Here is a 16,479-nt window from a genome sequence, read left to right as displayed (position 1 = left end):
CGCTCCGCCCGGAAGTCGATCGATTCTTCGCGCTTTGTCTTGTTGAGCCGATTGACGATCTCGTTGCTGCGCTTTTCCACGCGGAACTTGCGCACCTCCTTGTCACGGTGGAACGCCACCTGACCAACCTCCATAACGGGCGTTTTCTTCAGATTGTCCCACATTGTGTACACAACGTCGACGTTGTTCATTTTGTTGCCGTTGATGCTGTTGGCCTTCACGAGCTGGCAAGCATCTTCCAGAACCGCCGACGGTATGTCATCGAGCGTTTGCCCGGCCTGGAGCCGCAAATATACGTGAGCCGAAGATACTTTGTAAACGTGGAACCACACATCCTCCGGCCAGCCCCATTTGATGAGGTCTTCATCTGACAAAGGAAAGGAACGGTTAAGAAGTGGAACGAATTGAAACGGAACGCGGACGATCGAAGAAAAGGCACGCCCCGACTCACTTTCGTACTTATCCAAGCCCATAAACAGGGTCACCGGAGGCTGCACGACATTGCTGGTAAAGTAAAAGACCATCGTGGCAAATACTGATGCACAGAGCTCGACCAATTCCGTGGGCGCGTTTTACATTCCGCAACCGGCACAATCCTTTTTCCCGGTGTCGCACTTTTATCGCCGCACAATATTGTTTAGAATTTGCAACTTTGGCAAGGCGCTCGTAAACTGTCAACCGGTAGCAGCTAGAAATGTCATCGGTGCAGGGCTAAGAACATCGACGTAGCAGTTTTCATCGATACCGAAAATCGATGAAACTGTTTTCAAAAACGCCAAACGTCGTTCCGTTTAATTATTCTTTCCATTACCATCTGTGGGAAAAGGTTAAAACTACCGGTGGAACCGTGGCCGGTTTCGGTGATAAATCAATTCGTTTTATATTTTTCAACTATGATCTGAATATGTCAAACAATTGCACTATTACACACTTCCTGTTCAATCCGTTGGCCGTCACATTCGCAAGCTAAACAATTATAATATACACAATTTGATATACTTTCCATCCTTACGCTGAATGTCACGACTCGTTGGGGGAACGGCTGTTAGCTTCTTTCAGGAGACGCATGGGAATCAACGAATTCTATCGATTTTCTACGACAAACGGTAAATGGCGAACAATGGGGCAAGAAACAGAGCTAAGATGTACTTCTGCTTTCGGCTAAACTTAAAAAACACAATTGGCAGAAATCGCTCCTAGTGTATCGAGAGACACACAGGCTCTGGATTGTTTTCTCTTGCAATGCAGAGGCTGATAATATGTTCGGTAGTTTGGGATTGATAGGTTTTCTGTCATGCCGTTGCAGAGAGCAAGTATGAAATGTCTGTAGGTTTCGGGGCTCTAGCATTAGTATCAGTCTTGTTGTAACCAAATTTACACAGTTGTGGGATTGGGTGCTCTAACGCTTGATCCTTCGGTCCTTCCAATAATCCTCTCACTTTAGACTCGGCTACGCGATAATACTTTCGTTTCTCTGAAGTCTGAATTGCGCCCCGTTCGCACTACAAACTAATGAGCGCGTCGCGTAAAACGATTTACTGTTTCCGTTTGAATGAAAAAACGCGCTTTGAAATTGTGTCTACGCGTCGTTTACACCTAAATTTTGAATTCCTTCCCGGCGCTTCAACGGATCGCGCCTAAACCTAACCGCGCCACGACGGGCGATCGTATGTAACGTTTTACAGCTACACTAGCGTACGTGAAGTAGAATCCCTACGTGTTGATTGTTGTATATTTTACACTAAAAATATCATCGCCCTTCACCGGACTCGTGCCCTCTGCGATCCCTGTGGGCAACCACCACGCCGCCGCACGGTTAGTGACTAGTACAAATTCAGCTATACATATATGATCGATATCCCTCTTTCCGGGGCGAATTCCATAACCTCCCAACAACTGTCCCAACGCTACGACTACACAAACGAGATTGCGGGTCCCTTTGGGTCGCGCGACAGGAGCAGACCACCACGGCTGCCCTCCGCACCCTCTACAGTGCCGTCCGCTCGTCGTACACCACCACCGCGTCCTGGTCGGTGGCGAGCGGCAGTGCGGCCAGATTCTGCGAGCGCGACCGGCATAACGCAATGATGGCCGCTTCATCGTTCCGCATACGGTTGCGTCGTTTTTTGCTAAAATTCACCTACAGAGCGGACAGAGACAGACGGAGGACAGTAGGATCGAACCGGGCATCCGTTTTGTGGGAAGGACTCACCTTCGCGTACAGCTCTTCCAGGTCGTCCGCATTCGAGAGGGGCCGCTGCCTGTTCTTGCCCCACGAGGGCAAGGATCGCGTCCGGTAGGAGGTGCTCGTATCGCCCTCGTGATCGTCGTTCATTACTGTGAAGTGAAAGGAGTCGTTGATTAAACCGTCGGGCATCGAAACCAATGACGCAATGCATTTACCTCCACTCGAAGCGTACAGCGGGTTGATGGCCCACATCGATTTGTGCAGCTGACTGTGCGCGAGCTGGCTCTGCGGTGAGTGATGATGGCCCGACGATGACTGCCGATGCTGCTGCTGCTGCTGTTGCTGCTGATGCTGTTGCTGCTGGCTGTGATGCTGGTGATGATGATCCCTGCAAAACGAAGACAAACATTAGAAAGATTCGTGGGAACGAACTGCGAGCGCTACCTTTGCTGTAGTTGCGGCGGATGATGCTGTTGCTGATGTTGTTGATAGTGTAGGTACTGTTGCTGCTGCTGCTGCTGCTGCGCGGGATGATGATAGTACTGGTGTTGATTGTACGGATATTGTTGTTGCCCATGGACATGATGATGTTGTTGTGCGTGCTGCTGCTGGTGCAATTGTTGATTATACTGTTGCTGGTGCTGTTGCTGCTGCTGCTGCTGTTGGTAGTGTATGCACTGGTGTTGATGATGCTGCGCGTGATGATGATGAGCGTACTGCTGCTGGTGCTGCTGCGAGTAGTGTTGCTGCGGGGAGCTTCCGTACTTTACGTGACCATAATCCTGGCCTCCGGAAGCCATGCTGCACTGCTGATTGCCGACGGCCGTTGCGTTGCAGGTGTGGTGTGCCGACGGCCCATGAGAGGCATGATGAAGCGAGCTGTTACTGCCGCCCGCTGCGCCGCTCGAACCGTGGTGCGATTGCGAACCTTGTTGCTGCTGCTGCTGCTGAGACTGCTGGGGCGGTGGAGGGGCACTATACTGTGGGGGGCATATGCCGATCGAAAGGGGCATCACTAGCTGGTTCGAGTCGCTACTACCGGTGCACGATTTCGTCACGATCGAGCTCTGTGATGCTGTGGAAGTGAAACGCACTCGGTCAATCGGTGCAGCGCCCCCCCGTTGTGGCGATGGCTCCTCCGATCACTTACCGTTTCCGGCGCTCGTGGTCGTTGTGTAGTAGCTGGAGTTGAGCAGCTTGCGGGTGCGTGGCTGCAACCAGCAGCAGAAGAAGAGTGTCGCTAGGATCAGCAGTAGTATCACGACCGTTCCGATCAGTACTGCCCAGATCAGCGTCGGTAGGCCCCAGATCGACTTTGCCGCCGTGGCCTCAATCGGATACATTCGGGCGGTTAGCGTCACCGATTGCTGGTACAGTCCAGTGGTCGTGTTGAGCAGTAACACATCCTCTGGCCCTGGCAGTGGGAAGAAACGAGAAAGAGACAGCAGATTAAAACAACAGTCCTTGAGGCGTTGTTTGAAGACTCCATCGACGTCGGTCGCAAGCGGAAAATCAAAACGAATCGTCCCACACACGCGCCAGTACCTGGATGGACAACAAAATCGTCGGTCTGCACGACCGTGGTCAGGACGGTCGAAGGAGTAACGGCTGTCGGGCCATCGTTGCCCGCTGGCAGCCGAGTGGCGCCCGGTACGGTTACCGGATAGACTCGGGCCTCCTGTAGCACCGTGGAGCTCACCAACCGATCGAGCTTGTCGAGCAGACTGACGCCACCGTACGCCACCGTGGATGGCACCGGAGCCGCAGTGGGGCCAGGCATCGGCGCTTGTCGGGACATGTCGGTCGGACTGTCAGCAGAAGCGCTGCAGAAGTTCGTCTACGTCTACGCCCCACTTGTTGCTGCGGCCGTTGGGTAAACACTTCACCACAAGCCTGGCGCCGGCCAAACGATAACACTCGCTCCGAACGGTTCCAACGTACTCGCTAGCCGGCAGGAAATGATGTTAAATGAGAACCAGAGACCAATCGAAAGTGAAACCTCAGTCCGGTCGGGCCAATTCCCTGCCGGATGGGCGACCATGTTGACAAACTGGACACTATTTTTCACTCTCCGGCCCGTCGGCGACGTCCTGACGACCTGAGATTGTGCGAACGTTCGGTAGGCGTCACTGGGCCGAAATAGAACGCTCGCCGGTTGCAGGAAATGAAAGGGAAGTTCCACTGTTTGTTATTGAATTATCAAACATTCACATCGGGGCATCGGGCGCCTTCGTCGGGACGGCCGACAGAGTTCCAGTCGTGCCGTTCGGGGGTCCCCTTTCGCGACGGAACACGTTTTATGGTAATCGCTTTACTTCAATTAGTGCACGACTTCGTGAGGTGACGCGAATCGTTGACAGGCCGGTCTTTCATTTCCTGCAATCGGTCGCCAGCACGTTGCTCATTCCGGTAGCCAAATGTGGTGCCGAACGAGGGGCACGGGCTTGTTTTTGGGGACTGCCCAAAACGGAAGGGCCATTATGGTGCGCCCCCCCCTTGTCAAGACGTGTGAGGGGACGGAAATCGAAAATCAAACACGTCAATCCCGGGTGGATAGGAATGCGTTCGTCACGATGGCGACCGACCATGATACAGCGGAGCGCCCTTGGATGTGGTCAAGGTTTGCAAGCGAAGAGTTCTCGGCGCTTTGGGCCACAGTCTTCATAAAACATACACCGGACGGACATTGGAAATGAAACTTGTAGGAGCCCCGGGCATCCGGGATAAGATGTAAATGTGTGTTTCTTTGGAAAAACATGGTTGGCCAAAGTTTGGAACCGAATGCTGGGAAACAGGAATTTTTAATTTGCTGCCGGCTCTTCGGAGAAAATTCCACACAAAACGCTGCTTTATTCTCACCCGGGAGGCCAAGGGAAGAATTTCGATGAACTATTTATCTTGCTGTACGATTGACAGCATTCCGACAGCCATTCCGGTTGACAGCAAACAGCAAACGTTTCGTCGGAATTTACTTTCGGCTTTGAGCTACAGATTTTTCCATCAATTTTGTGAGTACATTAAAGACCTTTTACATGTTATTCTTGTAAAGCAATGCTCTTCATCGACGCAGATTTCTTAAACGATTGACCGAACCTGCCGCGTTGTGACATTCGTCGTACACTTTGCTGTGCAATTTCCAATGCCTACTACATATGTGGGCTTCCTTCCTTCGGGCGCCGTGTTATCACGTGGCGCATCATTGCGAAAATGGTCGCTGAGAAGCTGGGACCTCAAGAGCAACAAAAAAAATGGAAAAACCCTCCGCAAAGCAAGGCAAGCTTTCTCCATTTTCTTAATTCTTGCCGCGCGCTCTATTGTACACCCCACTGGCGCACACAGGGTTTCCCTTTTCTGTGCTGGAAAAATGTTCTTCGTCCGTCGTCGTCCGGGAAGCACCGGGAAGCACTTTCTCTTTGGCCGGGGGGACCGGTCTAGGACGAGGATGTCTTTTCGGCTTCCAACCGTGAGAGGTGACCCATTTTGCGATGGCGAATGCATTATTGTGCGAAATTATTTCCGCCCCCAGGAAACTCCGACCAGAGCTGCGACGAAAGAAGATGCGGCCGCGTATGGTCGCGAAACCGCGAGGAACTTTGAATGCTGTGCATCCCAAGCGTGGCCCGCTCTTAGGCCGAGAGTTGTGGTTTGCTGTTGTGTGTTGTTTTTGCCTTCTGCTCGCCCTCGTCAACTGTGTCAGCTGACGCGATTTAGACGAGAGTCCGAACTACAACATAAATGCCACTTACCGGAGGGCCCGTCCGGGCAGGGCCTAAAGAAGTGTGCCAACATTTACATACGCTTGTGTGCGGCAGAGGCGCACCATGTGGTTAATTATGATAATGACGATGGGCTCCGGTGGATGATTAAAAATAAAGCGTGGAAATTTACAAACGAGAGCCCCCTGGTTTCCGTATTTTCCGTTCCTTACCGGCGCTACCTCCGAGGTCCTCGCGGGTCCTTACCGGTGAAGCAGCGGCACATTAATTACGCCGGAAATCAAGGTGGAAATGCGCATAAATCTTTAACCTCGGTCGGCTCCGAGTATACTGGGTCACAGCCGTGTAAGCCTATTCGCATTAACGCCGCCTGGAGTGCGCCACGAGCAAAACCCCCGGATGATGGTGACTTCTTGTGCATCGCATTACATCTGTTTCGTCCCCGCCAGAACGCGGTGGACGTGGCTGGTTTATTGAATTTTTACCTCACGCAAGAGGGTACTTCACGGGAGTGAAATTTACACGTGGCGCAGGAAATTGGTGCCCCCAATGGACTGCTTCTTCGTCCCGCCCCGGGTGGCACTTGAGGTAGCCGTGTGGAAAACTACGTCTTAAGGATCTTGTGTGCGGCACGCGCTAAAAGCTCGACTTTGATCTGCCGACTCTAACGCACCGCCGAACGCCTCGGATGCGGAATGGTAAGGCAGTGAAACAGAGGAATTGCCCACGCATCCATGCGATTTTCTTGGCACAAGTAGCCAAGTCTCCTCAAAGTGGCCAATTCACTTTACTTTGGTGAAAAGTGTCCTTCGAAGTGGCGAATTAATTAAGATTGGCTGAAATGTCTTTCGGTTTCGTGGGGGGGGTTACCTTTTTGGGGTCATTCGCCAAATTTGCAACACATTGCACCCGCCTGAATTAATGAATGTCGTAAAAGTGATGGTTTTTCGGTATGTTAAATGGAATTTAATTTGCTGTCGGTGCTTTTCATGCGGTTGTTAACCAGATGTTGGTCCGGCCACGGTCGGGCGGAGGGGATCTTCTAGAAAGTCCCTCGAAGCCAAAGTGCGCCACTTATGTGCTCCGAACAAGCAATAGTGAAGTGGAGCCACAAAACACAAAGCGTGTGTCCTACGTAAATGCACTTTAAACGGCACAGAATCGCGCGCAATGAGAGCACCACGATAATGGTAATTTATTTTAGCCTGGCCAATAACCAGATCCGGACCAGATCCTGTCGAGAGCGGGAAAACTTTTAAGGGGTCCTTGTTTCGGTCCAAATACTTCGGTCCCGTTCGGCTGTGTTTCAACCAACTGTGGGTACTAGTGCCCTCAAGCGCAGAGTGGCAACGAATGCATTTTAACTAAATTATTCTAAAACTAAATGGCAAAAAATTATATTGAGTTTCTCAAAAATCATGGAAAAATGTTGTTGAAGGAATCTACTCAAAGTCATATTAACAAACACGAACACGAAGGACAAGTTCGAGAGGTCATAATAATTTCGAACAGCTAAGACGAAGTCCTTTTGTGAACAATCGCACGTCGAACGTTCCAAAGTGTGAAGATTTGGCTTCTCCCATAAAGCGAACGGGGTATATGAAGAAACCCCCGGCATCGACAGAACCTGCAACACGTGGCACGGTTCCGCACGTGTAGCAAGGAACTACGGAAGGTGTAGCAGTACCCCAGCGAGCTGGCAACCAAATGGTTTTAACATGTTCTGGGCACACTTAAAAAAAATCGGATTCTACGACCTGTTTGGAATTAATTTGAAACTTTCCCTAGGCCCATCAACCCAGCCGAGTTGGTTCGAGCTCCGGCGGAGGTGACGGTTTCAATTTTTCAGCCACCCCAAAGCTCAGCTCATACTGTTCAGTCCTGGACCGGATTCGGCACTAATTCACTTAATTCCAAACGCTGGTGCGAAGGTGCGCACCGAATTGAAGTACAGGTGTCGGTGCCGTTCGATTCGGTTGTCATTACGCCCGGCCGCATGACCGTGGAACGAGGTCACAGAGGAATCCCCTTCACCTCCACCCATCCGGTGTGTGATCAACGTTTCGACCAAGGATCGGCCACCAGGCAGCCGACAGCGAGTGAGGCCACAGTTCAGACGCGAAGAAGGTCACAGGGTGGCGGTACTGCACCGAGAAGCACCTTCGGCAAGGCGACCTGCGATGAAGAAGTACAATTTCACCACGTAATCCGGCTAATCCTATTACCGATCCGGTTCTAGCACCCGACACGCTGTACCGAAATACGAAGCTTTGTTTGGTTCGTTGTTATGCGCCATGACATTGGGTGCTTGGGGTTGGCGTTGCCGTTGCCGTGTTGCCTGGAGGCACCGAAATTAAGGCATCACTCCTGCCAGGGGCCACACCAAAAACGGATTGATCTTCGTCGAGTGTGTATTTGAGCCTCACCAGTTCTATAGCACAAGTGTGGTTTACAGTACCCGATTCGCGGGATTCGCTGGATGTCCTTATCAAACGCTCCGAAAGCAAAAGAACATTTTCGGAAGCGAATCACAAAATTTTAATAACAATTCGCACCGCGACGTTTCTGTCACACTCGTTCCGAGAACGAATCGGTTGATCGAACCGGTGCTGCTGCGAGCTCCACAAAGGACAATTGAGGTGACAAACAAATCCCCACTCGCGCGCTTGCGAGATCTCACAAGGTTCACGGTGAAGGGTCGGAATCAAATCTAAGGAACGAACAACAATGGGGCTAGACGTAGTAGTGATGCGCCGCTCGGTTTACGATCATTTTGCTTTCGGATCACAAACACACGTGTGTCGCGGAAATATTCCCGGATGGCACGCGCGGTTTGCGGTTCCCACCGCCCCGGGGAAGCAATATTAATCATTCGCCGTTGCGAGGTCGCCCGTCACCGACTGACTCATCACCGACTCGGGAGTTTTCCACTTCTGAACGCGAACTTATCGCACACGAAACCGACCAACCAGCTGATGTGGGGTGATGTAAACAGATGCGACACTCGGCCGGCACTAAATCACTCTCCGGTCACAGGTTGCTGGAAAAGTTCGAACTATCTCGCGCCAACCTTTCCCGCTCCGAGGCGAATCGTCCACCTCGATCGCTGAGCGCAAACTGAGTTGCGTGTAACGCGAAAGCTCGGTTGGCAGCTCCATTCCGGGCCGGTGCCGTATGTCTGTCTCGTCTGCCGGCTGATGGCTCTCGCTCGCTCTCGCTTACTATGCTACACGGGAAACTGTTGATACTTGGAAAGCTTCCTCGCTCGTGCGCTCTCTGTTTCTCGCTTGTTTGCTGTCTCTCTCGCCCGACTACTTTGTTGCATCAAGTAAAGTCGCACGGCGACGATCGCTCGGCGAAGAGGCACGCTCGACAAATTTCTGAATTTTTGAGGGCTCCGGCAGAAGAACCCCTAGAAAAACGGAGCGTCCAATAGCTCGGCGGTCACCGGCTGAAGTTCGGACTCCGTTGGACGTTTTTCAGTTGGACGTTCGAAGTTCCAGTTGGACGAGTAAACCACCTTCCCCGGATGGCGCAGTGTAAGGGACCATCGAAAACTCGTTGTCATTTTCATCACTCATCGTACGGGCCACGTGGCTGAAGGGGCCGAACCCCCCTCGAAAGGGTGGCTGCAGTGGCTTAATGCAAAACTAAATTGCACGGGCTGCATTACCAGGGTTGCTTACATACCGGTGTGTAAGACCCGGAAGTACACTCCGCAACGCGCGGTCGACTGGCCCGGAGTAACACGGATTTCCCCGGACTCGGCCGGACGGACGGGGAGCATGGTGATAAATTGTTGCACCAAGCGACCGGCGGCTCGAAACGGGATAGCACGTGGCCCCGTTTTTCCGGTGTCCGTTGCCTGGTCGTGTTTTTACTTTTCATGTTTTCTCTCCACCCAGCTCATCGTTCGCCCCAGGTCCCGGGGCAGAGACAAACCACCCCGAACACAAAAAGGAACGGGGTAAAAAATCGACATTCTGGCATTTAGCGACAACGGTTCGGTTGGTTGGTTGGCTTCAAATTCATTTAGATAGGTCAGACCAGATTGTTTCGTTCGAGGCTCCGGAACAGGATAATTAGCCGTGATGGCGTGGTCCGTGGCGTAGCCGCCGACAACGGCACCGGTAGTGTTGGGAGTAAACTAATGGGCGACGCTGCTTTAAATAATTAAACCACGTCTAAACGTAACGATGATCGGTAAGTCATCGTTATCCTCGAGTTGGTTCGCCTGCAGCCTATCTTTAAAAAGTGTCCAAACAAGTGTTAGTTGGCATTAAAACTGACGAAGAGTGAAATCGGTGTTCGGTTGCGTTGGTGACTCGCACCGAACCCAATGTGACATGAAACGCTTATTGCCTCGGAAAAGTACCGCGAAATTCCCTGGGTGCCATTAAACAATAAAAAAATCCCGACCAAACATTATATTTTTCCGCAATACCGTTGAGGTTAGAAGTTGGTAAGTCGAAAAAAAACAGCGGAACAACATCAAACGCGTGCCGCAAACCGTAAAACAATCAACTGCCAGTCACAGCGACCGGGGAGTTGTGGCCCCAAACCATAACGCCGGCGCTAGTAACACTGGATGCACCATTCGGTCAAGTGAGTTTGTTCAATTTCGATCACAGTAATGTCCGCCATTGCGCGCATAGTTGATGCAAAGCATTGGCCGGCCAGCACACATCAAAGCACAGCACATACTCACTTTTGCAGCGTTTGAATTTTTCCTGGACTTTCCTGGGCCCACATCGACGTTCAAAGGCAACTGCAAAGGTTCCGAAGAATGAAGATGCGAGCACCAGTTTTGGCGCCCTTGGATGAAACGATTCCGAAAATGTCCATAAATTTCTCTGCAAGCTCATTATGGAAACATCAAGTGGGGCTGAAATGATGTGGTCGAAGGTCCCATTTTCCACCGCAGGAAATTGGGTTTTCAAATGCTCATACCACGCGCGACCATGTGTGGTCAGTGATTTAATTCCGAATTTTTGTGGCTACAGTAATTGAGCCATAATTAAAATTCGTCGAATGCTTTCGGTTTCAACTTTGGACGGCTCAGGACTGGTTTGGGATTCAGGACTGGAATAAAACCGGTTTCGATCTGGTCGGTTCCCGCAGATAGACCCTAGTTAGTCCGTCAACTAATCCGTCAATCCATTGGCCGTGCATATGCGCTTTCACCACCCGTCTACTAATCGATAAGCCACAGTTATTGCAAAAGATAATTAACATCAGCAGGTGGGTTCGCCCGAAAATCCTGCCCATCCCGTGCGCTGATTATGGAACGCAACATATCACCACCATCAACAAAGGTTTCATTCGAGCGAGGTTCGAGCTTCTCATTTAAATTAGAATGTGGAATGTGCTTGAAACGGCTGTTTGAGCTCTGACAACAGTGTACAATACACCGAAGAATCAAGCTCATACTCCACTACGGCCGAGCCGTTCGTTTGCAGAATATTAGTTATTTGTGGGATAGCATTGCGACGCGATTGTTTATCTTCCCACAGTGTTTCGCATTAGAAGGAGGCAGCCGAGCTTGAAACACGACAAATAGAACCTCTGTCACTATGGAGTAATTATTTTGAAAGTTTTTACTCTGTCTGGAAGTGATTTGTGGAACAGTAGGTATGCTTTCATGTTGGACTAACTATGAAACATGAGCCTTAGCATTCAGTTTAAGTGGCCCTTCAGTTTGTCATAGTGCTGATTGCTGACATAGGCTCAAATGGAGGCCAATGGAGACGCATGGTCTCCCAGCGAGGGCTGCTCGAAGTAATGCCACTAAGGAAGCTGATTCTTAACAAACACTCGTATTTGATTGAAAATGTTAAATAATGCATCGCTTCGATACACAAAAACCAACTCCAGATGAAAGACAGTACACGAACGTACATAATTAAACAAACTAACGTGTCGCTAGTTCACAGACCGTTGCAGCCCGACTTGCAGATGCCACGCGGAACGATGTAACTTTTATTTGTCGGCCATGTTTTGGTTGATTAAAATTTGCCCAAGGCCCACGCGACGGCCAAGAATTTCAACACCACCACCGAAGACGGTTGCCGGCAAGTTCGCTACGAATGTGGAAAACGAAAGGAAAGGACGCCGAGGAAAGAAAGTTGTCGTGTCGTACTGTCCCGCGAGAATGCAGACCATTTCTTTGTAATTCTTTCTGACGTGCATAAGAAAATGTGTGCAATAGAGCGGGAGAGAGAGATGCACATTTTGATGGGTTTCTAGTTTTGCCCTGCTCAGCAAACAATAAACCGACAATGGTGCGGCGCCCGAAGATTGAGCCTTCGAATGGCGCCTGAGAAAAGTGTAGACACGGTGCGGTACCATAGTAAGAGACACAATTTATGTGGCACTGTAAAATGCGCCTGTCTGATAACGCATACCGGGGTGTCCGGGTGTGGAATTTCCTTGAATTTGGCCATTCCGGCGGCCGACATTCTGCGACCGACTTTTCGTCCGACGAGAGCCGAGCTGCTGACAACGCGGCGCATAAGAACTGGCGAACCAGTCGCCGGTGGTGAGTGGCGGGAAGCGAAATAACTTGTTGGCGGCTTCGCAGGGAAATGAATATTTTACACCATTAGACGGGAGTATTGCAAAAGTTGGGATTAAAAAACAAACCCAAGCCATTGCCACATTGCCAATGGCACCAGGAACAATAAAGCATATCACTTCCACTCGTGGCAACCATTTCCGCGATCGTAATGTCCCCATGGAAACAATGTGGCCGTACTGTGGCCAATGAGAGCCTCGTTGAAAGTGTGTTGGTGGAAGATAGCCGGGCTGTTGTAATGTAATTGGAGAGCTGTGGCGAAATGCAAATGAATAAAACAGAAAGGCCCACCGAACTGTGTCACAGACAGAGGCAGCATTTCCGTAAACTTTGAATAAATTACGAGCGATTTTTGCAGACAGATGTGTTACTTCGGCACAAAATGTGTGTCATGCTTTTCAATTAATGGATGACGAGAAGATTATCGGTTTCATATCAATTCAGAGGGCTGGGACCCGAGGGGATATTGAGAACTACCCAACGCCAGTTACGTATTGTGCCAGTTGAGTTGTGGTTTTTTCTTCGATCCGGTGGAGGCGCCTGGTGGCTCGCGTGAAGTGAAAAGTGGCACGACCCACGACCGGCAAAGGTGTCGGTTATTATTAAAGGATTTTTATTGTTTATAGAGTCAGCTTAAGCTACCGGATATAAAGTGTAGCGGATCTCGGGACCGGTTGCCACCGTTAAGCAACCCGCCGCCGCAGTGGTTGAGCAAAAAACCAAATATTGCTTGGACATGGGGTCGTACGAAAGGGTCGCTGTCCCGGACCCGGAGGAAATAATTTTCCCATCCCTACGAACCGCGGTCTATGGCGAATGGGCTGTGTGTGGCTCCCCTCGTTTATCAAGGGCCCGGCTTCCCCCGTTTGCGCGTTCGGGCCGAAGGGACACGGCACAAACGCTTCGGATGACTGTGGGTGAAATTTATTGGGGATTTACTTCGCTACACGAAAGCCCCAAGGATAACATTCTGCAATAATGTCACCGGTGGGGATACTGTGGAACGCAACCGGACGCGGTTTCAAGGGCCCTCTGCCCTACCGGTCTGGGTCCCGCGGTCCCTTTGCACTTTATCAATCGAACGGAGGAGGATTGCTCGGAGGATAATAACCTTCTCCGCACGTTAACATGTTGTAAAATCCGGCAAAGGTAGTGGTAAGAAGAAAGAAAAAAACGAAGGAAACGCACACAAGCGAGCGTTGTAAAGGAATGTGAAATCCGACCGATAGATTGTGCCCTGAAAAGTTTATTAAAACCCGCGCCACCACCACCGCCGGCCGAACTTTACACATCCCGCCGTCGGTCGGGGCCACTCTTTGCGTCGGCTTTGCGTTCCCGTTGCGTACGCGATGAGCGATGGGGCGAAAAGTTATCAAATCAAGAGCTTTCGAAGCCAATTCACAGCAAGTGGTAACCGAAATTATGACGGTTGGGTCCGTAAATGGCGACAGAAGTTAAATGGTCCCCGAATGGGTGTTTTCGGGAGCTTACGGGTGATTTGAAGTGGCCCCTTATGAACCGTCTTTGATTCCCCTTTGTTTGATATTTATTCATTGTATTTTCCTCCCCGACAGAGTTCGGACTGAAACGGAGCCCGACAACCGACACAATGTTGTGCCAAAATTGAAGAAATTACTATGTTGGCGCAATTGTTTCGTGAATCTTGTTTAGCTTTCTGAGTGAATGTTGATGAAATCAAAATATAAAAAGTGGCTATAAAACATAAAACACCGTCTAATATAATGGCTTCACGTCGGCGACCGCCGAAGGCAAACTCGGAATAAATTTGAAGAGTCGCAAAACTTTGGCTTAGTATCTTTAACGCAACGCAGCGCCCTTGCGATGCTTTCAAACTTATCGCCAGACATGAAGGTTCCGCGCCCATTTAGGACAAAATCAGGTGAAAGGGGCCGTCGGTTTACGCAAGCGGTTCAACGGAAGGGTAGTAAACATGGAAATGTATTTTAAAATGGAACAAATCTGTGCGTTCACCATGTTTGGAAAGTTCGGCAGACGAGCCACGGCCACGGTGCGTATGAATAAACCGACCGAACGGACCGGTTGGGCGACGGAACGAGCGAACCGGTAAAACGATATTATTTTCGGATTTCTTCCCGTCTAGCGACGGTTAAAGATTTTCCTTACAGTTTTGCACCTTGCGCTACCAATTTCCCACCATGTTCCGTAGATTCCGTACGGCAACGGCACACCAAGGTACAAGCCGGCATCGGCGACCGGCATCGCTTCGAAGCGGGAGGCGAATAAAAATATGGAAGCCGAAAGCCCGTCCACTGCTGGCAACGGTTCGATTATTAAAGAGAGCATTTCCACGCAGCACTGAAGCCCGGTATTGATACAAAGTTTATTGCTTTTCCGGAGGGGTCGGCCTCAGGCATGGACACAAAAAACGAAAAGGTACCGTTCGACACCGTCGCCAGGCAGCGAATAAAGCCCAGACGGACGGAGAAAATGTAATTGCAGTTTAATAGTTTGTCGCACGATCGTGACATCGACTAATCCCAGTCCCCAAAAACCCGTGAACGAAGCGAAGCGTTCGAGCGGAAGGAAATAAAAATTCAGAACATTTCCGAACGGTCTGAAATTAAAAATTCCTTCACCAGTTGCTTCGGCCACCACAGCGGGCTCGCGGGTGCGGTTTTAAGCCGCAATGCAAAGTGATTTCGGTGCAGTGCCGAAGTGAACGATTAGCGGCCTCTTTTTGTATCCCCATAACCGTAGTTGGTTTAGTGGCCACACTGAGTCATTTGGAAATGGGAGTGAATATTGGAAATGAAGAAAATTTAGAATCTTTCCTTGCTCTCTTTTCGCCTTTCCAAGCCGCCTTTGAAGTGCCGTTGGGGCTTAGGCACAAAATATAAACAACAAAATTGTACCGAAAGAGCGAAGCTAATCACGCACTAAAATTGATTATTTGTCTATCGAACGCAGATTCAATCGTGAGCAGGTTCGTTCACTTGCATCACTCTTGGTAGATGCCTTGTTGAAAAGAAAATTGAATTTAGCCTCCATTAGTCCGTTGAAGTCCCTTGTCCAGCGTATGTGTATCATTCTGCTTGTTTAAGGATTTGTTACGAGTAAATAAAATAAATCCCATCCCGAACTAAATCCGGTAAACCGATGGACAGCAGCATCGTTCGGTGGAGACGCCTGGTCGTTCGTGCAGCTGACCGCACGCACTGGTCTGGGCGTTTGTTTTTCTTGTTTTACGGTACCAAACATAAACAGTCAAACCAGTCGTGTGCCCCAGCTGCCCAGCGTGGCAAACCCAAACGCTGCATTAATAATGCATGCTTGTTTACCCTCGGAAAGCCCGAAAGATTGTCGGGGAACCGAATGAAGCGCAAAATCAAGCGTCCCTTGCGTACGTGTGTATGCGTTTTGATGGTCCGCTTTTACTAGTCTTTCGGGCCCTCGTTGGGGGGGGGAGGGGGGGGGGACGCCAAAAATCGACCACTCGCCGATTGGTGCCGGGGAAAACCGGTTCCCGGATCTGGCGCAAACTGCAAACGGTAACAACAAGTCAATCAACCAGAACCGCTGGAACAGCTGTCTACTAACTTCGGTGGGGACTCGACGACAGTTTGTTTTACTGTCTGGCTATGGAAACAATGCACTGACTCATGCTCTGTATGATTAGATTGCTCTGGCCCTACTGGTTGACCTATTATACGAATCAAAGACGGAGAAAAAAGGTACAACCCACACAAATACGAACCGTGGCGAAAGTAAAAATCGATTTTTTGCCCAAACACGGGCCAGCGCCATCCGTCCGCCGAGCATAAACCGAGCATGTTTGGGGTAGACATTAATTCTCCCTCTACGGTCCCGGTGTCACCAGCCATTTTCCCTGCCCTGTGGGTGTATTTGTGATGCGGGGGCTGAAGATTGCATTTCACTCGCTCCCTCTCTCTCTCCCTCTTGGACGCGGCGCTTGCTTTCGTTCTTTCTCTCTTCTTCTCTTGTAGTGCAACATAAAGCCC

General features: G+C 50.3%; 2 protein-coding genes across 2 annotated transcripts in view; both read right to left on the bottom strand.

Moving 5' to 3' along the window:
- Positions 1 to 638, bottom strand: part of LOC131210009 (coiled-coil domain-containing protein 25) — a 1,112-nt gene extending 474 nt beyond the window's left edge. The window contains exons 1-2 of the mRNA XM_058203189.1: positions 452 to 638; positions 27 to 367 (exon numbers count right to left, since the gene is read on the bottom strand). Of these exons, the coding sequence (XP_058059172.1) occupies positions 27 to 367; positions 452 to 524 (414 nt within the window). The 5' untranslated portion in view covers positions 525 to 638. The remainder of the gene's footprint in view (positions 1 to 26; positions 368 to 451) is intronic.
- Positions 639 to 891: 253 nt separating this feature from the next.
- LOC131207021 (G-box-binding factor-like) lies at positions 892 to 3,986 on the bottom strand. Its single transcript, XM_058199629.1, has 6 exons — positions 3,734 to 3,986; positions 3,339 to 3,602; positions 2,633 to 3,263; positions 2,404 to 2,576; positions 2,213 to 2,337; positions 892 to 2,140 (listed from the first exon to the last, which is right to left on the bottom strand). Exons 1-6 carry the CDS (start codon positions 3,984 to 3,986, stop codon positions 1,988 to 1,990), a joined length of 1,599 nt encoding a protein of 532 aa, XP_058055612.1. The 3' UTR covers positions 892 to 1,987.
- Between the last annotated feature and the right edge of the window lie 12,493 nt (positions 3,987 to 16,479).

This window comes from Anopheles bellator, chromosome 2, assembly GCF_943735745.2.
Source record: "Anopheles bellator chromosome 2, idAnoBellAS_SP24_06.2, whole genome shotgun sequence".
In the NCBI taxonomy this organism is placed as follows: Eukaryota; Metazoa; Arthropoda; class Insecta; order Diptera; family Culicidae; genus Anopheles; species Anopheles bellator.
The sequence above is the reverse complement of the archived record's forward strand: the minus strand, read 5'-3'. Positions and strand labels throughout refer to the sequence as shown.

Excerpts from the sequence above, each read along its gene's own strand:
- LOC131207021 (XM_058199629.1), bottom strand. The coding sequence starts at position 3,986 with ATGTCCCGACAAGCGCCGATGCCTGGCCCCACTGCGGCTCCGGTGCCA. Across the intron at positions 2,577-2,632 it reads CCGCCGCAACTACAGCAAAG|GGATCATCATCACCAGCATC; the intron begins GTAGCGCTCGCA and ends TTCGTTTTGCAG. Across the intron at positions 2,338-2,403 it reads GCTGTACGCTTCGAGTGGAG|TAATGAACGACGATCACGAG; the intron begins GTAAATGCATTG and ends TTCACTTCACAG.